At 50.7% G+C, this 24,531-nt stretch overlaps 1 protein-coding gene across 1 annotated transcript; it reads left to right on the top strand.

Moving 5' to 3' along the window:
• Positions 1–4,894: 4,894 nt before the first annotated feature.
• LOC120390588 (sialic acid-binding Ig-like lectin 12) lies at positions 4,895–23,837 on the top strand. The gene is made up of 6 exons (XM_039513322.1): positions 4,895–4,963; positions 11,370–11,895; positions 15,057–15,377; positions 21,193–21,456; positions 22,646–22,754; positions 23,675–23,837. The coding sequence occupies exons 1-6, from the start codon at positions 4,895–4,897 to the stop codon at positions 23,718–23,720; spliced, it is 1,335 nt and encodes a 444-aa protein (XP_039369256.1). The 3' UTR covers positions 23,721–23,837.
• Positions 23,838–24,531: the final 694 nt, after the last annotated feature.

Here is a 24,531-nt window from a genome sequence, read left to right as displayed (position 1 = left end):
CCCATGGTATGTACCTGTGGGGAGCAGGGGACCAAGCCCACCTGCCCTCCCACCCCGTCTCTGCTCCCTCCATTTCTTCTCCTTCCCACCCCCATAACCAATGCATGAATATAAGTCAGGCTTTCACCAGGGCACCTGACCCTCCACGTGTGCCCAGTGCAAGAAATGCACCCCTGCCACCAGCCTGCGGTCGCTGAACTGCGTGGGATTGGCTCCTGCATGCAGAAAATGCACCTCATCCCTCGGGTCTCGCTCAGAGAGGAGGACATGCAGCGAATGCATTCATATGCATTCACAAAGTGCAGGACTAGATTGGGGCTGGAATGCTGCCAATGCCTGGGCATCTCCCGAATGCACCAGCTGGGCAAGAAATGCATTTCTGCAGCTGCCTGCTATGGTATTAGGTGCATATGCTCGACAATGCATGCAGGGTGCACCTTGTCTGTTGCAAATATATGCACCCTGCAGAAAATGCAACAAACACATCAGCATCGTCTGTGGAACCACAACATGCATGGGATCTAATCATGCATGCACTGTGCATACAATGTACACAACCCCTTGCATATTGCTAATGTATGGCCAGTGCAGGCAATGCAGAGAATGCATTAATGTAACCAGTGCTGCCCAAGTGCTCGGTGCATGAAATGCAGAAAATACCTTTCCTGAACCTGTTCTGCAATGAGATGCAGGAGATGAAATCCTGCATTAATAGTGCATGAAATTAACATACCCACACGCATGTTGCTAATGTGTGCCCTGTGCAGCTGAGGCAGTGAATGCATTAACCGAGCTGGTGCTGGCATGGGATTGGCTCATGCGTGCAGAGTGTGAAACACACCCAATCCCACGCCTCTTGCTAGTGCACGCCCGATGCAGGAAATGCATTTGCACCGAGGGTGGGGGAAACAAAGCCTGGGACAGCCCATGCAATCAGCTCAGCAGGGTGGATTCAACTCTCTGCCTGGTGTCTCTGCCTTGCTTCTCACTCAGCATCACAAGACTCCAGCCGCCCACCGGACCAAAGGCGTCCAGGACAGGCCTGCAGCAGCACAGGGCCCGCTAGGCCCCGGGGAGGCGGAAGAGCTGCATTACGCCTCCGTCGAGTTCTCCAAGCGGCAGCGCAAAGGGGGGGAGCCTGCAGAAGCCCCCGCCACAGAATATTCCGAGGTCCGGCGCAAATAGCTTCCTCGCACCATTGGCCCAGGCTGGGAATCTCTGGCCCATCCAGTGCAGGGGGGATCACAGTGTGGAGGGAAGGGGGAAGGGGTCGGCCCAGGGCTGGGCCTGCAACGTGGGAAACCTGGGTGCAAATCCCTGCTCTGGCCTGGACTCAGGGTGGAGTCAACAAAGCCTTGGAAATGCTGGAGCGCTGCATTGAATGGAGGTATCCCAGAGTCCTCTGCAGCCAGGTCTCAAAGCCTGCCCCCTCCCAAACCTCACTGCCCCCGGGGGAAAGAGCCTCTCATCCCTCAGCCACAGAGAGTCTCTCTTCTACCCTGCCTGAGCCCTCACCCACTCGTTTCACAGGTGGACAGGATGGTCATCCTCAAGGGTAGCAGCTGGCGGGAGTGGAGGGATGGGCTTGTGTCTAAGCTGCTGGCCAGGTACTCTGGGTTCTAACCTCTGTTTCGCTAAAAAATGCTGTAGGGAGAGGTTGGTCCAGTTGCTGCATCTGTCTAGTCTCAGTTTCCTTACCCCCCAAAATTGGGATAATAATGGTAACTTGTTCACTCCAAAGCCAAAAGCATCTGATTGTAAAATTCCCTGTTTACAAGCTGTTCCTTGAAATAGATTTTCATGTGTCGTTTTTGTCACAGCTACTTTTTTAACAAAGGGCCACTAACAACTATGACTTATTTGTGTCCAGTAAAGAATCAGTTTTCACATCTGGCTTTCCCCTGGAAGGCCCCGATTGCAGCTGGTTTCTGGGCAGGGCCAGCTATAACATGGCCCCAATTCCAGCTGGGGCAGGGCCTGTCCTTGCTGCGTATGAGCAGCACCTGGCGCAATAGGGCCCTTGTCATAAACATACAGCTAACGGGAGGATAAAATCCCTTCTTTACCTCTAAAGGGTTAAGAAGCTCAAATAACCTGGTTGGCACCTGACCAGAAGGACCAATGGGGAAGGAAGATACTTTCAAATCAGGGGGGCGGGAGGGGAGGAGCTTTTGTATGTGTGTAAAAGCAGCAAAGAGTCATGTGGCACCTTATAGACTAACAGACATTTTGGAGCATGAGCTTTCGTGGGTGAATACCCACTTTGTCGGATGCATGCGACCACGTGGGTATTCACCCACTAAAGCTTATGCTCCAATACGTCTGTTAGTTTATAAGGTGCCACAGGACTCTTTGCTGCTTTACAAATCCAGACTAACACGGCTCCTCTCTGATACTTCTTTGTCTGTGTGTTCCCTCAGGATGCAGAGGACCAGGGCAGGAAAAAACCTTTCCTAAACCCTTACCTGAAATAATCATCTAAGGTTACAAAAATTGTAAGTAAAGGCAAGGAAACATATTAGATTATCTTTTGTTTTAGCTTGTGAATTTTCCCTATGCTAAGAGGAGGTTTATTCCTGTTTTTGTAACTTTGCAGTTTTGCCTAGAGGGGAATCCTCTGTGTTTTCAATCTTATTACCCTGTAAAATTACCTTCCATCCTGATTTGACAGAGGTGTTTTTTACTTTTTTCTTTATAATAAAGTTCTGCTTTTAAGAACCTGATTGGTTTTTAGTGTCCTAAAACCCAAGGATCTGGTCTGTGCTCACCTTGTTCACCTATTTGGTTGGTATATTATTCTCAAGCCTTCCCAGGAAAGGGGGTGAAGGGGTTTGGGGATATTTTGGGAACAGGAACTCCAAGTGGTCCTTTTCCTGAATCTTTGTCTAACTCACTTGGTGGTGGCAGCAATACCGTCCAAGGACAAGGAAGGATTTGTGCCTTGGGAAATTTTTAACCCAAACTGGTAGAAATAAGCTTAGGGTCTTTCATGCAGGTCCCACATCTGTACCCCAGAGATCAGAGTGGGGAGGAACCCTGACAGCCCTGATCCCAGCTGGGGCAAGGCCTGTCTCTTGCTGTGTCTGGGCAGCAGCCAGCTGTCACGGACTCACAGGACTCATTCTCGCTAACAGTTAGCTGTTGTCAGGAGAGCTGCACATGCCTGATTAAGGGAAAACTTTTTACAAAACTTAACGTTACCAACTTTCTCACTCACACCTATGTATTTGCTTAAAATACAAAACAGGGTGGATAAAAATCAATGATATTTTAAAAAAAATAAAAAAATGGATTTTTTTATTTTAATTGGATTTTTTATAGGTTTATTTTCTCAAAAAGCATTTTATCTAAAAATCATTTTAATTAAAATACATTATAGCCCCAAAATATCTCATCATGGAATGGGGATTATAAATTCTAATTCTATAGTATGAGACAATATATTCATGTAATGTTAAGAAAAGTTTTGCAAATGAGTTCCAATAACAAATGGCATTATTATTAGTTAAATTGGATCAATATGAAATTGAAAGGTGGCTAAGGAACTGGTTAAAGGGGAGACTACAACGGGTCATACTGAAAGGTGAACTGTCAGTCTGAAGGGAGGTTATTAGTGGAGTTCCTCAGGGACTGGTTTTGAGACCAATCTTATTTAATCTTTTTCTTACTGACCTTGGCACAAAAAGTGGGAATGTGCTAATAAAGTTTGCGGATGACACAAAGATGGGAGGTATTGCTAACACAGAGAAGGACCAGGATATCATACAGGAAGATCCGGAGGACCTTGTAAACTGGAGTAATAGTAATAGGATGAAATTTAATAGTGAAAAGTACAAGGACATGCATTTAGGGATTAATAACAAGAATTTTTGTTATAAGATGGGACTCATGAGTTGGAATTACCAGAGGAGGAGAAGGATCTCGCAGTATTGGTTGATCATAAGATGATTATGAGCTGCCAATGTGATATGGCTGTGAAAAAAGCCAATGTGGTCTTGGGATGCATCAGGCGAGGTATTTCCAGTACTGATAAGTGTTAGTACCATTATACAAGGCACTGGTGAGACCTCATCTGGAATACTGTGTGCAGTTCTGGTCTCCCATGTTTAAGAAGGATGAATTCAAACTGGAAAAGGTACAGAGAAGGGCTTGTAGGATGACCCGAGGAATGGAAAACCTGTCTTATGAAAGGAGACTCAAAGAGCTTGGTTTGTTTAGCCTAACCAAAAGAAGGCTGAGGAGAGATACGATTGCTCTCTATAAATATGTCAGAGGGATAAATACCAGGGAGGGAGAGGAATTATTTAATGTGGCCCAATGTGGACACAAGAACAAATGGATATAAGCTGGCCATCAGGAAGTTTAGACTTGAAATTAGATGAAGATTTCTAACCATCAAAGGTGTGAAGTTCTGGAACAGCCTTCCAAGGGTAGCAGTGGGGCAAAAGACATATCTGGCTTCAAGACTAAGCTTGATAAGTTTATGGAGGGGATGGTATGATGGGATAGCCTAATTTTGGCACTTAATTGATCTTTGACTATTAGTGGTAAGTATGCCCAGTGGTCTGGGATGGGATGTTAGATGGGGTGGGATCTGAGTTACTACAGAGAATGCTTTTCTGGGTGCTGGCTGGTGAATCTTGCCCACATGCTCAGGGTTTAACTTATCACCATATTTGGGGTTGGGAAGGAATTTTCCTCCAGGGCAGATTGGCAGAGGCCCTGGAGGTTTTTCGCCTTCCTCTGCAGCGTGGGGCACTTGCTGGAGGATTCTCTGCACTTTTATGGTATGTCTACACTACGAAATGAGGTTGAATTTATAGAAGTCAGTTTTTAAAAATAGTTTTATACAGCCGACTGTGTGTGTCCCCACACAAAATGCTCTAAGTGCATTATGTCAGCGGACTGCGTCCAGCATACCGAGGCTCGCATCGACTTCCGGAGCAGTGCACTGGGGGTAGCTGTGAGTAGCTATCCCGCAGTTCCCACAGTCACTGCTGCCCATTGGGATTCTGGGTTCAGATCCCAATGCCTGATGGGGCAAAAACAGTGTCGCGAGTGGTTCTGGGTAAATGTTGTCCGGGGCCCCTCTCGGTCCCTCCCTCCATGAAAGCAACAGCATACAATCGATTAGCGCCTTTTTTCCTGGGTTACCTGTACAGACGCCATACCACGGGAAGCATGGAGCCCGCACAGCTCACCATCACCGTACATCTCCTGGGTGCTGGCAGACATGGGACTGCATTGCTACACAGCAGCAGCTCATTGCCTTTTGGCAGAAAATGATCCCTCCCCTTCAATCACTGCTCTCTTGGGCCGATCGGGCGGAGGTGGAGCAACCTCCCTGACTGAAAACTTCCTGTTTTACAAGATCCACTAAGCAATGAGCCTCCCAGCACAGCCACTGATGCCCAAACGCAGGGGCACAGAGTTGATGTGCCACTGGGATCTGGCTGGGAGACCAGGCCAGAGTGGGATATTTGGGAGGGCCTAGCCACCAGGGCTGGCCTCAATGCATCCATTTAGGGGGTGCTGCATTTCCTTTAGTTATAGGTTTTTCCCAGACACTTATGCAGCTCAGCACCGGGCGAGGGATCCCTGTATAAACAGTCCCTGAGCCCCAAGCCAGATTCAGCTGCATCTCAGCTCTTAAATCAAAGCCTGGAGTCAGCAGCCACTGGAATCTAGCTGCCTTTCCTGAGACCCGCTGACCCAGCTCTCATCACTAGGGAATCCTCAGTGACCAGGGACCTGGGAGTCGCTTGAGGAACTGAGAGACAGAAAACAAACATCTGCGCTCAATGGACCAGTTCCGATCTGCTGACGTTTCCCCGGCCAAGAAACCCTAGAGGAAATACCCATGTCCTATTCACCCTCCCCACAGCCCACCCCCGTGGTGGGGTCAGAAGCTGCCTGTGTCTGGGACAATCTCTCTCCTTGCGTCGATGGCACCAAGATCTCCAGCCACTGGAGCCAGGTTGTGCAAGACGTTCTAGGGACGTGTTTCTCAAATGTGGCTTTTCCTGTGGCCAAAGCCTCCTGGGTGGTGATTGTGGGGGCAAAGCAGAGGCCCCTCTCCCAGACCCACAAGCAGGGGTTTGGCCCTGCCCTATCTTGAGACACAAACACTGGAGGAGCAGGGGGCCAGTGAGTTCCCCACCTTCCCGGGGGTGGTGGGATCGGTCTTCAGCCCTGGGGTGGTGGGCTCCAGCTGTGGGGTTTGGGGCTCTAACTCCGGACCCCATAGTCTATTGCTGGGCCCTGTCCTGTGGGCTTTGGGCTCTTTCTCTTGGCCACTCAGTGGTGGGCTCTGGCCCTGGACCCTCGCCATGCAGCAGTAGGTTCTGGCCCCGGGCTCACCCCCAATAACCCACAGCTCCACTGCCTCTCCAAGCTCCCCATCCAGTTCCCCTATTGCCCCTGGCCCCCACTGCCTCCCTACCCACCTCCCCATCCGGGGCTTAATTTGTCCCCTGCACCTCCGGGCTGAGTACGTCTGCTGGGAAAAGGGATACATGTATGTTTGTCCCTTTTCCCAGCAGACTGAGGAGCTAGCTGGGAGGCTGGAAAAAGCTCAGGGGCCGACTCTGTGGGTGCTCCCGGGCTGGAACCCCAATGGGAAAAAATAGTAACAAGAACAAAAGACAGGAACGTTCAAAACCCCTTATTTGTGTCTCTATTCTGTACAGGTCCAGGAAAGAATAGAGAGAACTGAACATTATTTTATTATTGAGTTTGCAAAACCCCCTAAATAAATGACTGACAGTGATTTCAGCATGGATATGTGCATATTTCTTTCTTTTTCCTAAAGTTAATTCAGTATTTTAGGATTTAGGAAGAATTCTCTGAGCGGCGCCAGTGAGCTCTTTGCAGCTGCCCCACCCCAGAGGCGAACGCGTCTCAGCTCCGGGTAAGTGATTAGGATCTGCAGCCTGTACAATATGATAAGAGGTGCAAACTGCTAGTGTTAAAATATTGTCTTGTAACTGGAGACAGCAGAAACAAAGCGCTAGAGCGGATGAAGGGGTTAGGCGCTCCCCACTGCTGGGTTCTGTCCCTGGCTCTTGGAGGTGAGGGGTCTGGCAGGTTAAAGTAGGGGAGGCAGGAGGCAGGACTCTGGGGTTCTGTCCCTGGCTCTGGGAGGAGCAGGGTCTATTGGGTTACAGTGGGGTGTAGGCAGAGAATCACAACTCCTGAGTTCTGTCACAGCTCTCGGAGGAGAGTGGGGTCTTGTGGGTTAGAGTGGGTGATGGGGGTGGGGAGTCAGGACTCCTGGGTTTTATTTCCAGCCCCACAAGCAATATGCAGCCTGCACCTGTTGCAGGGAAGACGCAGGCAGTGCCAGCCAGAGGAGGAAGTTGGCAGATGCTGATTCTGGGGTTCTGAAAGCATCTCCCCAACAGCCCCTGCCAGCGCCCACTTCTGCTTTCAGGTTCCTGCGCATGCTGCGTCCCCAGGCTCCGAGTCACAAACCCTGGGGAACCCGGGCTGCAGGGTCGGAGAGCCAGGTGCTGAGCCCCCCTCTGCCGGTCTAGGGGTGAGTGGAAATGTGGCCCCTCCAGCCCGAGCTCTGCCGTGGCTCCTCCAGCCCGAGCAGGGTCCCGCCCCAGGGCTCCCACACCATGGGGACCAGACTGGAGGCGTCGGCTCAGGGGGCCACGTACAGCAGGGGTTCCCCAGCTCCCATCCCTCAGCCTCCTTCCCGAGAGCACCTGAGGGCAGCAGAGGGATGGTGGGAAATGGAACTGCCAGGGGTTCCCCTTCCCCACATGGGTGGTTTTTGGGGGCAGGGAGGGCAGGTATTGCAGAGGGGCAGTTATAGATACCCCAGGCTGAGCACATACGTGCAAACTTCTCACCCATAGTCCCACTGCGCTCACTCCATTGTGCTGACCCAACTCCATGGGGCAAAGCGTGGGTGTGTGTGTGGGGCACAGACCCCTGGGGCTCCCAGATACTCTACAGGGCAGGGCAGCCCCCAGGGATGCGGATGGAGTCTGGATCTCTCAGGGCTGGTCCCTTCCTCCAGCCCTGGGCAGCGGGGCCCGTCCACCCTGCTCGGGCAGGGGATGGTGCATGGGCCATGTGGGATCCAAGCTGAGACCCGCCCAGCTCACTGCAGTGGTTGGGGAGGAGGCAGGAGTGAGAGGCCTGTACCATTTTAACAGGTAAAGACGGGGAAGGTGTGAGTGGCCCAATTCACATTTGAGGAGGATGGAGGAGTGGGCCCCACCATTCTCACAAGAAGGAAGAGGATGGAGGGTCCGTAACACTGACAAGGAGGGGAGTCCCAGCTGCAGGAGGAGCAGGGTTGAGCGGGGGAGGGGAGAATGCATCTGTGGGGCAGAGAGGGCAGCATTAGCGCCCCACCCTGTCTGCAGAGTTCACTGTGCGTTGTGTGAAGAAATACGGCCTTACATTTCTTTTAAACCTTCCGCCTATTCATTTCATTTGGGGACTTCTAGTTCTTGTGTTATGGGAAGGAGTAAATCATACCACCCTATTTACTGTCTCCACACTAGTCAGGATTTTACAGACCTCTATCATATCCCCTCTTAGTCGTCTCTTTTCCAAGCTGAACAGTCCCAGTGTTATTAATCTCTCCTTCTGTGAAATCTGTTCCACACCCATCATCATTTTTGTTACCCTTTTCTGAATCTTTTCTAATTCCAATTTGAGATGGGGCTTCCAGAACTGAATACAGTATTCAAGATTTGATTGTTACCATGGATTTATATCGAGGCAATATGATATTTTCTGTCTTATTATCTATCCCTTTCTTAATGATGCTCAACAAATTCTTTGGATGGCCGCTGCACATTGTGTGGGTGTTTTCAGAGAACTCTCCATACTGACTCTCAGATCTCTTCCTTGAGTGGTAACAGCTAATTTATACCCCACCACTTTATATGTATAGTTCGGATTATGGATTATGTTTCCCAATGTGCATAACTTTTCATTTATTAACATCAAATTTCATCTGCCATTTTGTTACCCAGTCACTCAGTTTTGTGAGATCCCTTTGTAGCTCTTTGCGGTCAGCTTTGAACTTAACTATCTTGAGAAGTTTTGTATCATCTGCAAATTGTTCCACCTCACCGGTTACCCCTTTTCCAGATCAGTTATGGACATGTTGAACAGCACTGCTCCCAGTACAGACCCCTGGGGACACCACTATTCACCTCTCTCCACTGTGAAAATTAGCCATTTATTCCTGTCCTTTGTTTGCTATCTTTTAACCAGTCACTGATCCAGGAGAGGATCTTCCCACTTATCCCATGACAGCTCACTTTGCAAAGGAGCCTTTTGGGAGGAACCTTGTCCAAGGCTTTCTGAAAATCTAAGTACATGGAATGTGTCACCCTTGTCCACATGCTGTTCACTCCCTCCAAAAATTCTAGTAGTTTGGTGAACCATGATTTCCCTTTACAAAAACCATATTGAGTCTTCCCCAACAAATCTCTGCATCTGATCATTCTGCTCTTTGCTATACTTTCACTTTACTATAATTTCAACCAGTTTGCCCATCACTGAAGTTAGGCTTATTGGCCTTCAAATGCCAGGATCACCCCTGGAGCCTTTTTTAAAAATTGGTGTCACATTCGCTCTCCTCCAGTCATCTGGTACAGAAGCTGATTTAAATGAGAGTTAGTAGTTCTGCAATTTCACATTTGAGTTCCGTCAGAAGTCGTCTCCAGCTTCCTTATGAGAATGTCATGTGGGACTGTGTCAAAAGCCTTGCTGAAGTCCAGGTATGTTATGTCCACTGCTTTCCCCCAGCTCCCAACCAGTTACCTCGTCAAAGAAGGAAACGAAGCTAGTTTGGCAGGATTTGTTCATGGTAAATCCATGCTGGTGATCACCCCTTCGGCCTCACAAATTGAAGGTTTTATACATTGCTCTAGTAACTTTCCAGGTGTTGAGGTCAGGCTGACTGGTCTATAGTTCCCCGGCTCCTCCTTTTTCCCCCTTTTAAAGATGGCCCCTCTGTTAGCCCTTCCCCCGTCTTCTGGGACCCCTCCTATCATCCATTAGTTGGCAAATATTATTGCCAGTGGGTCCAAGATTTTTTCAGCTAATTCCTTCAGCCCCCTGGGTTGAACAGCTTCCTGCCCCACTGATCTGAATTCATTCAAATTTGCCAGAGCATCTCTGACGTGTTCTTTACTGATCCCGATTTGCAGCCTTTCCCCTTTGTTGTCCATGGTAACTTCACTGGTTGCCTGCTCACGTGTTGTTTTACACTGAAGCAAAGGAGGCACTGAGCAGTTCTGTCTTCTGACCATCTTCTGTCACCAGATCAGGATTTTCTGGCCGCTCTCATGATTCTTAGAGGAAAGTCTCAGGTGTTTTTTTTTTTTTTTGCCAATTTAAGGATTTTTTAGCCCATGATCTCTCAGGATCATCTGGTGATTTGGGATTTTCTGAGGAGGGGGAGGTCACTGTGCTGCCAGCAGCCCCAGATCAGCCCCCTGCAGGGCCCAGCAGCACTGATGGTCCCCCAGGCAGATCTGTGACCCCAAACAGCCTCTGCTCTCACACTTCCCACCCCCCTTCTCTCTCTAAGTCTGTCCCAGCCCAACGCCCCAGCCATGGGCAGAGCCCTGCTGCCACACCGTGATGCTGGGGAAAGGAAGCTCCCGCCTCAGGGCCCCCCCTGTAGAGCAGGGGGTCCTGCCACGCTGAGGGTCCTGATCCTCACCCTGCTCTGGAGGGGTAAGTAAGCAGCACCTGCAGCCTCAGGGCAGGGGGAAGGGCAGAACCTGCGCTAAGCGGGGCCAGGTCTGTCCCAGGACTTGGAAGGGAGACTGGCCAGAGGGGAGGGCGCAGTGCCCCGTGCGGTGCTAGGGGCGCTGAGTGACAGGGAGTGGGGCAGGGGTTGATGTGGGAGGATGGAAACTAAATGGAGTGAGATTTGGTCAGGGACCCAGGGCTGGGCTCACATGGGGCTGCAGGTCGGGAGTGAGGGGCACCGGCAGAGCTGGGGGCTGCATCTCAGGGTTGGTCTCTGCTCTCTAGTAGTGTCCCTGGAGCCGGCCCTGTCTGTGGGGAGCTCAGGGGGGGGCTCTGCTCTCTACGGGTCCCATTTTTTGGAGCCGGCTGAAAAACAAGGAGCGCCACCCCCCTCCAAGCGTCACACCACCCAAGGTCCCGCCCCGAGTGTCACACAAGCCCCTCCCCGAGGTTCGCGTCGCCCAAGTCCCCGCCTCCCGAGGTGCGCGTCGACCAAATCCCCGCCCCGTGCGTCGCGTCGCCCAAGTCCCCACCCCCCGAGCGTCGCGTCGCCCAAGTCCCCGCCCCCCGAGCGTCACGTCGCCCAAGTCCCCGCCCCCCGAGCGTCACGTCGCCCAAGTCCCCGCCCCCCCGAGCGTCGCGTCGGCCAAGTCCCCTCCTCCCGAGTGTCCCTGGTGCCGGCCCTGTCTGGGGGGAGCTCGGGGGGGGTCTCCGCTCTCTCTGGGCCACACTTCGATCCCTCCCCGTCCCCTGCAGGGTCCCTGGCCCAGCCGCCCGGATTTACCCTGACGGTGCCACAGTCGGTGTCGGTGCAGGAGGGTCTCTGCGTTCTCGTCCCCTGCACCTTCACGTACCCAGCCTCGTACGACACCGACAATCCCTCGGCCAAGCTCTATGGAATGTGGTACAAGCAGTCTGCTACTGTGGGCCAGGATCCTCCCGTGGCCAGCAGTGTCTCCAGCCAGGGGCTGTCGCAGGAGACTCAGGGCCGGTTCCGGCTGACGGGGGATCCAGCGCACGGCGACTGCTCCCTGCAAATCAGTGATGCCCGATGGACGGATGCAGGGAGATATTTCTTTAGCTTCGAGAAAGGCCTGTTAGATCACACTTACCGCTCCAATTCCGATGGCGCTGACCCTGCGCTCACGATCTCTGTGACAGGTAAGAGCAGCCGCAGTCACCGCTTGTGAGGGTTCCCCCCATTCTGAGCTCTGGGGTACAGATGTGGGGATCTGCCTGAAAGACCCCTTCAGCTTATATTCTACCAGCTTCGGTTAAACCTTCCCCAAGGCACAAATTCCTTCCCTTCGCCTTGGACGCTATTGCTGCCACCACCAAGTGATTTGTAGAAAAATCCAGGGAAGGGTCACTTGGAATCCCTGTCCCCCCCCCAAAATATCCCCCCAAGCCCCTTCACCCTCATTCTTGTGGAAGCTTGAGAATAGTGTACCAACCAATTGGTTAGCAATGTGAGCACAGACCCTTCAGGACACTGACAATCAATCAGGTTCTTAAAAGAAGAACTTATATATATAAAAAGAATCACACCTGCAAAAATCAGTTTGGAAGGTAACTTCACAGGGTAAATAAAAGATTTCAAACACAGAGGATTCCCGTCTGGCTCAGCTTCACAGTTACAAAAACAGAATTAAAACTACATCTGTAGCATAGGAAAATTCACAAGCTGAGGGTACGTCTACACTACGGGACTATTCCGAATTTGCATAAACCGGTTTTGTAAAACAGATTTTATAAAATCGAGTGCGCGCGGCCACACTAAACACATTAAATCGGTGGTGTGCGTCCATGGTCCGTGGCTAGCATCGATTTCTGGAGCGTTGCACTGTGGGTAGCTATTCCCTAGCTATCCCATAGTTCCCGCAGCCTCCCCCGCCCCTTGGAACTTCCGGGTTGAGATCCCAGTGCCTGATGGGGCAAAAATCATTGTCGCGGGTGGTTCTGGGTAAATCTCGTCAGTCACTCCTTCGTCTGTGAAAGCAATGGCAGACAAGCATTTCGCGACTTTTTCCCCTGGATTGCCCTGGCAGATGCCATAGCATGGCAATCATGGAGCTTGTTTTGCAGTTTGTGACTCTCACCGTATGTGTACTAGATGCCGCTCACAGAGGCGATTCAGCAGCGCTACACAGAAGCATGCTTTTGCTTTTGCATGACAGCAGAGATGGTTACTAGCCATATTGCACCATCCAAACCCTTCCATAAATTGGAACTGAGGATGATCATGGCTACCAGTCCTTTTGTACCATTTGCTGCTAGTGCCCCTGGCCAATCAGCCAGGGGCGCAAAAGCCAAGATTGGTTACTAGCCATATTGCACCTTCCATCGTCTTGTACCATTAGCTGCTGTCATAAGTGCCCCTGGCCGATCAGCCAGGGGCGCAAAAGCAAAAATTGGGAATGACTCCCTGAGTCAATCCCTCCTTTTTGGTATCTAAAATAGAATCAGTGCTGCCTAATATAGGCAAGTGTGCTAGAGAACCACCGTATCATAGAACCAGAGAGCACAGCTGCTCTGTGTCAGAGCCTGCAGAAATTATTATCTGTATGCTATTCACAGGGGGTGCTCCTGTAACAACCCCATCTGTTGATTCCAGCCTTTCTTGGCTACCGTAGCATTGTCCCCCCACTTGTGTGATGAATTAATAAAGAATGCAGGAATAAGACACACTGACTTGTTAGTGAGAAATGAGTGGAAGGCAGCCTCCAGCTGCTATGATAGTCCAGACAGAACATTAAGCAGTGTGTAGGAGAGAAGCCCAGCATCCCACTGCTAGTCCAGGGGCAACTGAATCTTTTCTTTACACATGAAGGGTGGGGGCTGATGGAGCTCAGCCCCCTGTTGCTATGATGAGGATGGTTACCAGCCATATTGTACCATCCATCCACCAGAAAAAATTAGGGCCAATAGGCTGATGATGAGGATGGATTTCCAGCTTTTTGTACGATCAGCTTATGCTGATGATGAGGATGGATTTCCATCATATTGTACCATCAGCCGCCCATGGCGGGGGGGGAGCAAGGATGTTGGTGTTGAGTGCTGCACTATCGCGTCTATCTGCAGCATTCAGTAAAGATAGGGTGACATGTAAAAGAGTCAGAGGATTGTTTTACCTTTCGCTTCTGGGGTGGGGGGTGGGTGAGTAGATTGCCAAGCTATGCCCTGACCCGCGGACACTGTGTTTGACCCTAGAAGCATTTGGAGCTCAGCCAAGAATGCAAATAATTTTCGGAGGCTGCAGGAACTGTGGGATAGCTTCAGTCCTCCAGTCCATGCGCATCCATTTGATTCTTTGGCTTTCCGTTACGCTTGTCACGCTGCAGTGCGCTGAGTCCCTGCTATGGCGTCTGTCTGGAGATTTTTAAAAAAGGATTCTGAATTTCATCTTCTGTAACGGAGCGCTGATAGAACGGATTTGCCTGCCCTTACAGCGATCACATCCGCATGGTCCATGCGGGAGCTCTTTTTTTATTTTGATTTCGGACTGCATCGCCACCCGTGCTGATCGGAGCTCCACGCTGGGCAAACAGGAAATATTCAAAAGTTCGCGGGGCTTTTCCTGTTTACCTGACCACTGCATCCAAGTTCAGATTGCGGTCCAGAGCGGTCACTGGTGCACTGTGGGATAGCTCCCGGAGGCCAATACCGTCGATCAGCGTCCACACTAACCCTAATCCGATATGTTAATACCGATACTAGCGTTACTCCTCTCGTTAGGGAGGAGTACAGAAACCGGTTTAAAGAGCCATTAAAATCGATATAAGGTGCCTCCTAGTGTGGACGGTTTTGGCGTTAAATCGGTTTTATGCTCCTAAAACCGATTTAAACGCCTAGTGTAGACCAGGCCTGAAACACAACATAACCTAGCGCCTTTCCTTGCCTACTTCCAATGTCTGTGGTTTTAGATCTGTTCTTCCAGGAATATTTGCAGGAGCTGTTGTACCTGCTCAGTCTCTCCCTCTGTCTAGAGAGAGAACAATAAAGAAAGCAACAAACAAATCCTCCTCCCAACCCCCCAGATTTGAAAGTTTCTTCTTTCCTCATTGGTCCTTCTGGTCAGGGGCCAACTAGGTTATCTGAGCTGATTAATCCCTTACAGGGAAGGCGATTTAGTAGAGCTGCCAAAGAGGGATTTGATGTTACTGCACACAGAGAGTTGTTACTCTTCCCTCTATATTTATGACACCGCTTATCAGCCCCATGAGCCAGCCAGTCCCTGCCCTGGAGCCGGATCGGAGCTGCAGCCCCAGACAGGAAAGGCCCCATGTCCCCGAGTGATTCTCTCCCCTCTCCCCATGTCTCAGGGCTGACAGAGGAGCCAGAGATCCAGATCTCGCCGGCGCGGGGGCTGCCAGGGACGCTGCTGGTCGGGAAGCCAGTGACTGTGACCTGCACGGCCCCTGGGAGCTGCTTCGGGCCCCCTCCCCAAGTCACATGGACGGGGCCGTTCAGCGACACAGCCCAGAACGTCTCAGCCCAGCTGGCGAACGGCACCTGGGCCCACAGCTCCGCGCTGAGCTTCACGCCCGGCCCGGGAGACCACGGCAAAGGTCTCGTCTGCAGCGTAACCTACAGGCCACCACGGGGACCTTCCACCCGCAGAACCGTCCAGCTCCACGTCGGCTGTGGTGACCCTCCCAGCCCCTCCACGCCGCCCCAGCCCCTCTGCTGGGATCCTCACCCCCACCATGCACCCTCAGCCAATTCTACTCCAGGCCCCTTCCCCCCACACTGTGCAGCCCCTTCTCCCGTGCGATCTTCACCCCTTCCGGCCCCCCGGGGCTGTGGCTCCCCCATCTCATACTCACTCCCAGATCCCCAGGCCCTTCTCTTCTGGGATCTTCTCTACCCCCGTGTGGTGTTTAGATGTTGCTTGTGATTATTAGAACTGGGAGCACTGGTTGTTGGGAGTCTGAAAGGCAGGAAACAGGAAGGAGGGGGAGGAGTTGAGGAGGCACAGTGAGAGTTACAGAGGGTGCAGCAGCAGCTTGGTAAAGTGGTTTCCACTTTAAAAATGAAGTCCTGTTGAAGTTTGTTAGTACCTTGCCTTGTTCTTACAACATTTGGGCGTCAAGGGTCGATCTTCTGCCTCTGAACCCACCTGCACCCTTTCTGGAAAACCCAGGTGAGCCTACTTTTACTACCTGGATCCATATGTTTGAGATTTATCTTTCCGTCAGTGCTACAGAGATTTCTGAAGTAAGAAAGCGTGCTCTGCTAATCCACTGCCTTGGAGCAGAATGGCAGCGTATATTTTACAATTTTCCCCTTGCAGATGATAAATATGCATTATCTGCTTTAAAGATTTTTTTGTGTCAAAAGTGAATGTAGTAGCTAATCGCTACAGATTTCGCCAGCGTGAGCAGAAACCCGAGGAGACTATAATGCCGTGTATTGCTTCCCTGAGGAGTCTGATTGTAACTTGTGACTTTGGGAATATGGCAGGTGAGATGATTCAAGACCAGCTCATTGAGAAAACAAGCATGCTTCGTGTAAGAGAATTCTTACTTCTAGAACCACAACTTACACTAGAAAAAGCAATAACCATTGCTACTCAGATTGAGTCAGCAACAGCTGAAGCCAAAATGATGAGCAGGGATACAGGAGGCACAGTCCAGGCTTTGACTCCTTTGCAGAAAAGTTCCCTGCTGCAGACAAACAATTGCATATATATATCTGCCCCTGGAAATTTCCACTACATGCATCCGACGAAGTGGGTATTCACCCACGAAAGCTCAGGCTCCAATACATCTGTTAGTTTATAAGGTGCCACAGGACTCTTTGCTGCAATTGCAAGAGGAAAACTCATGAAAAGCCGCTGAACCAGCAAATGCAAAATACAGTAAAGCTTTCACTGTGGATCCCACAACACCTTGCAAGCTACACAGGATGTCCAGCAAAAGTTGCTCAGTGCAATCATTGCAAACAGATTGGCCATTTTGCTAAAGTATGTCGCAGTAGCCAGTCCAATCAACAGGTGCATTCAGTTACAATACCAGATGTTACTGTGCTGGACGTGGACAAAATCACTACTGCACATATTCCAGAACAGATATAGTGCACTTTAAATGTTTCTGCCATACCCTCAGGCAAATCACACTCTCTTCAGCTAATGCTGGACACTGGCTCAGCAGTATCTATACTACCTGATTCCATTTATTTGCATTACTTTAAAGATGTGCCTCTTACTGAACCCAAACTTCAGTTGGGGTGCTATTTGAAAAACCATATCCCAGTACATGGCTGCCTGCCAGCAATAGTTACTTTTGGTGATTGCTGTGCAACTGCAGAGTTCTACGTTGTCCACAAAGGCACTCCTATCCTTGGCAGAGATTTACTCGCTGCTTTAAATCTCAGGGTCGTTAATGGACGAATTGATCTTCCTCAGCAAAGCACTCTTGCGGTACACACACCAGTTTCACGGCATTTACCATTTTCAGTCCGGGAAGCTGTTTCAGAGGAACTTAGAAAACCTGTTCAAAAGGACATTATTGAAGAGATGAACTCCTCGGAATGCGTTTCACCCATAGCGGTGACGCAGAAGAAGGGTGGAGGCATTCGCCTTTGTGTGGACTTTAAGGAGCCAAATAAAGCTATTGTGATGGACAGCCATCTTCTTCCTCATATAGAAGAAGTATTTGCACAACTCCGTGGAGCAAAGATTGTTTCTACTCTTGACTTGCAGAGTTCATGCCACCAGGTTATGTTGCATGAAGATAGCCAAGACCTCACAGCATTTATTACACATGAGGGACTATTTCATTTTGAACATGTTCCATATGGTCTCACATCAGCCCCAAGTGCCTTCCAAAAAAATGATGTCATTGATTCTGAAGAATCAACATGGAGTTCAGTGCTATTTGGATGATATTATCGTGTTTGGAAATACTACTGAGGAGCATGACAATAACCTGCAGTCTGTACTAAACTGCATCAGCAAAGCAGGCCTCAAGCTGAATAGGTCCAAATGCAAATTTAGACAAACTGAACTCTCCTTTCTGAGGCCAACAATTTCACAGGCTGGACTAAAACTTGATCCAGATCATATCCTGGCAATTTCAAATGCTCCTCCTCCAACAGATTTGCAAACCTTACGTTCCTTCTTGGGCCTTACCTCCTGGTATGCAAAATTCATTCCCAATCATGCTTCTGTCATTGAACCATTACGAGAATTACTATGGAGAAGTTCAACCTTAGTGTGGACAATGGACACACAAGCTAGTTTCGAGACGGTGAAAGACTTGATTGTACATAGTCCAGTACTGCACTATTCAGTCTTGTAACTACTGATGCTTCTGATTATGGACTTAGGGCTCTCCTCACACAACTTCATGAGGACAACACAGAGAGGATTGTTGCATTTGCTTCAAGGACACTGAGTAATGCTGAGGGAAAATATTCTGCAGTAGAAAAAGCAGCACTTGCTTGTGTCTGGGCTACTGAAAAATGGAGAACTTACCTGTGGGGCCGCATGTTCAAGTTGCGCACAAACCACAGCCCTTTGACGACATTGCTCACCACGAAAGGACTGGGAAGAGCAGGATGTCGTATTGCTAGATGATCTGCATGACTACTCTCTTTCAGTTATGAACTGGAATATAAGCCTGGAAACAAAAATGTGGTAGCTGATTGCCTTTCTCGCCTGCCTTTGCCTTCACCAGCTGGTCCACCGGAGGATGAGGATGTAGTAGTTGCGCTTATTACAAGCACTCTTACTGCAGTTACAAGAGAACAATTTCAAGCTGCTTGTTTAGTGTGTCCAATTCAACAAAAACTACAGGAATTTCTGACAAAGAGATGGCCCAGTAACCCTAAAAACCTTGACCCAGTTTTGTTGCCTTACTTTAGAGTTTGGGATGAACTTTCTTTGCTCGATGGCTGTGTGCTATGAGGTACACACCGGCTACTTGTGCCAGAAGAATTACAGTCAAAACTCATACACCTGGCACACCATACTCATCAAGGAATTGTCCAAACCAAACAACGACTACAGGATCTGTATTGGTGGTCAGGGATGGACTCTCAAACTGAAGCATTCATAAAATCCTGTGTCATTTGCCAAATGCATGATAAGACAGCAGTGACATGTACCCCTCCATTACAGCCTGTTCCTCTTCCTGAATCTGAATGGGAAAAAGTGGCGATTGACATTGTAGGACCATTTTGATACTGCTCCAATTGACTGTCGTTATGCCATCACTTTAATAGACTATTTCAGTAAATGGCCTGAGGTAGCGTTTACATTTCAAATCTCTTCTGCTACAGTAATTAAGATCCTCTCTTCAGTTTTTTAGCAGGGAAGATAACCCCAAAGAACGGGTTTCAGATAATGGTGGTCAATTTACTTCCCTGGAGTTTGAAACTTTTCTAGCAGAGAGGAACATTTTACACTGAAGGTCATCCCTATATTACCCTCAAGCCAATGGGGAAATCAAACAGTTTAACAGAAGTTTGAAAGAGAGTTTTCAAATGGCTCAACTGGAAAGATGATTGTGGATACACTTCACTACTGATTGTTTGCAAGCATACTGGGCTACACGACATGCCACAATGCAAAGATCACTCGCAGAGTCACTGCATGGGAAACAGATGAATACTGAACTGAACACTGCTGGATTATTAAAGGCACAACCTGAGGCCCCAACCGAGGATGATGTGAGAAAAACAGTTGAACAGAACCAAGCAAAGTATAAGGCTTTCACAGACAAGCGGTGGGGTGCTAAGGAACCAAAGTTTGAGTGTGGTTCCTTTGTTAGAATATGAAAACCTGGAATTTTACACAAAGGGGCCATGAATTCACAGCTCCTCTTAAAATCATCGAGAAGAAGGGACCTTACACCTATCAACTTTCTGATGGGCGGGTATGGCATGCTTCTTATCTTGCACCTGCCTATGCACCAAGAGGAGATTATGCCAACACCCAGTCTGCATTGGATGACTTCACCATAGTATCAACACAACAAGACATTGCACTGGAACCGGGGCTTGAGAGACAGCCTGCCAGACCCAGACGACCACCTGTTTGGACTAGAGACTATGTTATGTAGTATCTACAGTGTTTTCAGTGTAATATTTCTGCCAATAGCATAGTGTCTTGTTTCCTAGTTGTTCCTGTGATTAGAACAAAAATGTTTATTTTAATTGGGAGAGTTTCTTAAGAGAGGAGGGAATGTGGTGTTTAGATGTTGCTTGTAATTATTAGAACTGGGAGCACTGGTTGTTGGGAGCCTGAAAGGACAGGAAGGAGCGGGAGGAATTGAGGAGGCAGAGTGAGAGTTACAGAGGGTGCAGCAGCAGCTTGGTAAAGAGGTTTCCACTTTAAAAATAAAGTCCTGTTGAAGTTTGTTACTACCTTGCCTGGCTGTTACAACACCCTGACCTGCCCTACCTCCAGAATCCTCCTGTGCTGGGATCCACCCTCCCCATTCCAGTTCCCACTTGCTGGGATTCCCCTCCCCCTCATGCCAGCCACCCCAGTTCCCCCTGAGATCCCCCCCAGGCTGTCCCACTTGCTTCCCTTTCTGCCGGGATTGGCGGATGTTCTATATGGGCCAGAGGGTTAACAGGACCCAGTCACTGTCTGGCATGAAACACGCTCCAGGCTCGGTGCCCTGGGACCTCGGCCCGCCCTGCCCCAGGGTAAACCCCCATTAAATGGCCTGTGACCCTCGCGCTGCAAATCCAGGGCAGAGGGAAAACCAGCGGCCGCCTTTGCAACGTGAAGAATCAAATCAGGCTTCACTGTAAGGACGGCCCTTGTTCCTGTCAGCCAGAGGGAGATTTAAAAGGACACTGCTCTCTACTCTACCCCTTCCCCACCCACGGGTCTTGTGTCACCTCAGGGACTTTCCCGTCCCCCAGCTGAGCTGACAGCGAGGGGCCATGTGTAGGCTCAGTTATCACTAGCGACACACCCCACCCGGTGCTGTGCAGCCCCCCTGATCCCCGCTGTCTGGTTTGTGTTACAGACCCGCCCGGGCCCCCCAACATCACCGGGAACCTGACCAGGAATGGACGCCCCGGTGAGAGGCCGCGCTGAGAGCCCCGGGAATCAGCGAGCGCCTCCTAGTCACGCTCTGCCCGTGCTCAGGGCCAGGCCCCAGGCTCAGCCGGGCCAGGCTGGTCTGTGCCCAGAGGGGAGAGCCTGAGGAAGCCTCAGGACTGTGGGGAGGGTGTGGGGGGTGGGAGGGCCCAGTTCACTCTGTCTCCAGACCCCGGGGTGGCACTAGGGGGCGCTGGGCAGTGGGGAGGACATGGGTTAGTGAATTATCTCTGTGATGGAGACCTGCTGCGCCCACTCCAGAGTTGTATACATCTCCATGCTGGGTGGCGGGTCCCTATATAACCAGCCCTAACAGCCCACCCCAGAGGTGGCTGCATCTCGGTGCCTCGTTGGGGGATCTATCGGGGGAGTCTAACCTGCCTGCTCGTCTCTTCCAGTGCCAGATGCGTGGAGAGCTGAGGGCAACGTTTTGTCTCTGGAGACCCAGGAGGGAGACTCCCTGAGCCTGAGCTGTGAGGCTGGGAGCAGAGCCGAGGTCATCCTGAGCTGGGCCAAGGGGCATGAGTCCCTCAGCCCTGGTCTGGGAGGAGACGGGCACCTGGAACTGTTCAATCTCAGCAGAGAGGACACTGGGGAGTATCGATGCTGGGCCAAGAATTCCTATGGGTGGGCCAGCCGGGCCCTGCTTGTGCACATGCCGTGTAAGGCTCTAGGGGGCGCTGTGCTGCAGGGAGCAGGGTGGGGCCTCAGTGGGGCGTGCTGTCCTGCAGGGGGTCGGGCAGGGCGTCCATAGGTGATGCTGTGTTGCAGGCAGCGGGGCAGGAGTCTATGGTGGAATGTCCCAGGGGAAGTTCCAGCTGCTCCGCAAACGTGAGTGGGGTACCTCTGCCAGTCTCCCTGCTGCTGGGTGTGAGTGGGGTTAACTCCTGGGACGCTGATGCTGGAGAGTAGCAGTGTTAATCCGTGGGACTCCTCACCACTGAGTACTAGCAGGTATCACAGGTGCCTGGCTCCTGTAAACGGAGACAGAGCCACCCACTCCGGTGCCATAGTTAATTAGCTGCTTCGAGGGCAGCCCCAAGGGGGGCAGCTGAGGCTTGAACAGACTCCTGGGCCATCTACAAGAGCCGTGAGTGCCCAGGCTGAGGATGGAAAAGCAGGTGAGTTGGTGTGAAGTGCAGCTGCCTGAGGATGGGGCCAGATCAGTGCCTGGGGGGGCAGCCAAATAGACACCTGAGCTCAGAAGAACCCACGGGATTCCCTGCCACTGGATATTAGCAGTTTAATCTATAGGACTCCCAGCCCCTGAGTATTAGTATGGTTAACCTGTGGGACTCCCTGCCACTGGGTAGCTGGGGACCAGGCTGAACGCATCCTGCCAGTGCGAGGGGCCCAGCATCAGCTGCAGCTGCTCCCTGCGCTCCCACCCCCAGCTCCAATGGCAGGTGGACAGGGAGGCCCTGGCTGGGAATGGCTCATGGGGGGGGGCCTGCAGGTCAGCTCCTGGGCCCAGGGGGATAAGGCCATCAGCACCCTGAGCTCGATGGGGAGTGGGGATGGTGGCCCCCAGATTTTCTGCCTTGCTTCAACCCCCATAAGATGTACGCTGTACTGCTGAGCCCCCCGGAATCAAGTGAGAACCCCTCCCCTCTAGGGTGCGCGAGCTCCGAACTGGCCCCAGAGTGGGGATTAGCTTGCTTGGGGGGGGGCGGGGATTGGGCCACAGGACTTTTTCCCTCAGAGAACGTCAGCTACAATCTGGCCCCAGGGCCCCAGGGTGGGGCTGGGTGGCTCAGGGGCTGGGGAATTTCCCCTCTAGGGGGCGCTGGCTCCAACCTGGCGTCAGGCCAGGGTTGCAGAGATCTATCCCAGACTCTCGGCTTCTTCCAGCTCCCACAGATGGCCTCACTCGGGCGTTTATCGAAATGAGCTGCAAACTCGTCTTCGTGGCGACTGGATTCTTCCTGGCCTATTACCTCACCCTGCTCTATTACAGATGGTAACTCAGCTACCGACCCACCTACCGACCTACCCCCCTACCCATATACCTACCCACCTACCCACCTATCTATCTATCTATCTATCTATCTATCTATCTATCTATCTATCTATCTATCTATCTATCTATCTATCTATCTATCCAGACTGCCAGCCACATAAATACCCTAGAATCTCTCTCTCTCAGGAGACCCTGCTGCTGTCATGGAAGCAGAAGAAAGGACCAATGGGGAGCCAGGGAATCCACGGTGCCTGAATCCGGTGTGTAGATCGGGCCGTTCCTCAGCCACCGATGAGCTGACGAGAAATTGGAATCTCACGGGACTGAGGAAACATAGAATGAGACCTCAGCTGGGGGAACTGCCCCCCAAGGTGCGGCCAACAGGCCCATCTAGCCTGATATTCTGCCCCCTCCCTACCCCTCTGAATCAAACTCATGGGCTTGAGAAGCACGTGGAAATTGCCTGTAATATTTATATGACCATGTGACATTATTAATATGAACTATGATGGTATAGATCATTGTTGCAACCAAGGTCATATAGTAGCATCAAATTGTGTACAAAGGAGGCCAAGGAAGGTGTCTATGAAAAGGTTAGGATTTGCTGGTTATGATTATAAATATTGGCTCTATCCTGTCTGTGTTTCAATATTGTGCCAGGCTTCTGGGTAACACCCCAGCCAATTTGGCATCAGCACTAGCTAGCCTGCTTGATGGCCCATTGAGGACCATCAGCTGTACAACTGCCCCATTGAGAGAAGGCAGGGACACCTGGTGACTCAGCAAGGCAGGGACCTGCCTAGGGACAGAGCTGTAAAGTTTTTCTGTGCTGGGCAGCTTGTGTTTGGAACAAAGGAAGCACAAGCCACATGGCAAAAGGACTATAAAAGGCAGCTGCATCGTCTCCATTGTGTCTTCAGTCCTGCTTCTTACCTCTGGAGGGACTTTGCTGCACTGAAGCTCTGAACAAAGGACTGATGACCCATCCCAGCGGGGGATGTGCTCCAGAGACTGCTACAATCATGAGCCAAGAACTTTGCCATTACTGTATGTAACTGATTCCATTTAACCAATTCTAGCTCTTATCTGTATTTCTTTCTTTTTATGAATAAACCTTTAGATTTTAGATTCTAGAGGCTTGGCAACAGCATGATTTGTGGGTAAGATCTGACTTGTATATTGACCTGGGTCTGGGGCTTGGTCCTTTGGGATCAGGAGAACCTTTTTCTTTTGCTGGGGTATTGGTTTAAATAACCATTCATCCCCATAAAGAGTGGTGTTGGTGGTGATACTGGGAAACTGGAGTGTCTGAGGAAATTGCTTGTGTGACTTGTGGTTAGCCAGTGGGGTAAAACCGAAGTCCTCTCTGTTTGGCTGGTTTGGTTTGCCTTGGTAATAAAGGAACCCATCCTTGGCCTATGGCTGCCCTGCTCTAAGCATTTATCCTGAACTGATACTCTCAGTTGTGTCCCGCCAGAGGCCGCATCATTACAGACCAGTAGATGATGGGTTTGTTGCCCTGGTGGTTATGACTTTGTTTACTCTGTGATGACCCCAAGGCACCCAGATACCCCGGTGACAATCACGGTCTGAGACCCTCTAGAGAACAGAGCAGACCAGCTGATGTTAGTTACCTGTCCCTACAAGACAACACCCAACCCAGCAGCTCTGACAGCCATTCCCAGCCAGCGCGGGGAGGAAGTTTCACAGAGAAACTTTTTTTGGTGCAAAATGGAAATTCGGCAACACCAAAAGTGCATGAATCCAGGTCAATTTT

The sequence above is a fragment of the Mauremys reevesii genome, linkage group 24, assembly GCF_016161935.1.
Source record: "Mauremys reevesii isolate NIE-2019 linkage group 24, ASM1616193v1, whole genome shotgun sequence".
In the NCBI taxonomy this organism is placed as follows: Eukaryota; Metazoa; Chordata; order Testudines; family Geoemydidae; genus Mauremys; species Mauremys reevesii.
The sequence above is the reverse complement of the archived record's forward strand: the minus strand, read 5'-3'. Positions and strand labels throughout refer to the sequence as shown.

What these genes read in the sequence shown, in the direction of transcription:
- LOC120390588 (XM_039513322.1), top strand. Translation starts at nt 4,895, where the DNA reads ATGTCAGCGGACTGCGTCCAGCATACCGAGGCTCGCATCGACTTCCGG. An exon ending in CGTCCAGCTCCACGTCGGCT is followed by an intron (nt 15,378 to 21,192) that starts GTGGTGACCCTC and finishes CGTCTCTTCCAG; the next exon opens with TGCCAGATGCGTGGAGAGCT. An exon ending in ACCCTGCTCTATTACAGATG is followed by an intron (nt 22,755 to 23,674) that starts GTAACTCAGCTA and finishes TTGTGTCTTCAG; the next exon opens with TCCTGCTTCTTACCTCTGGA.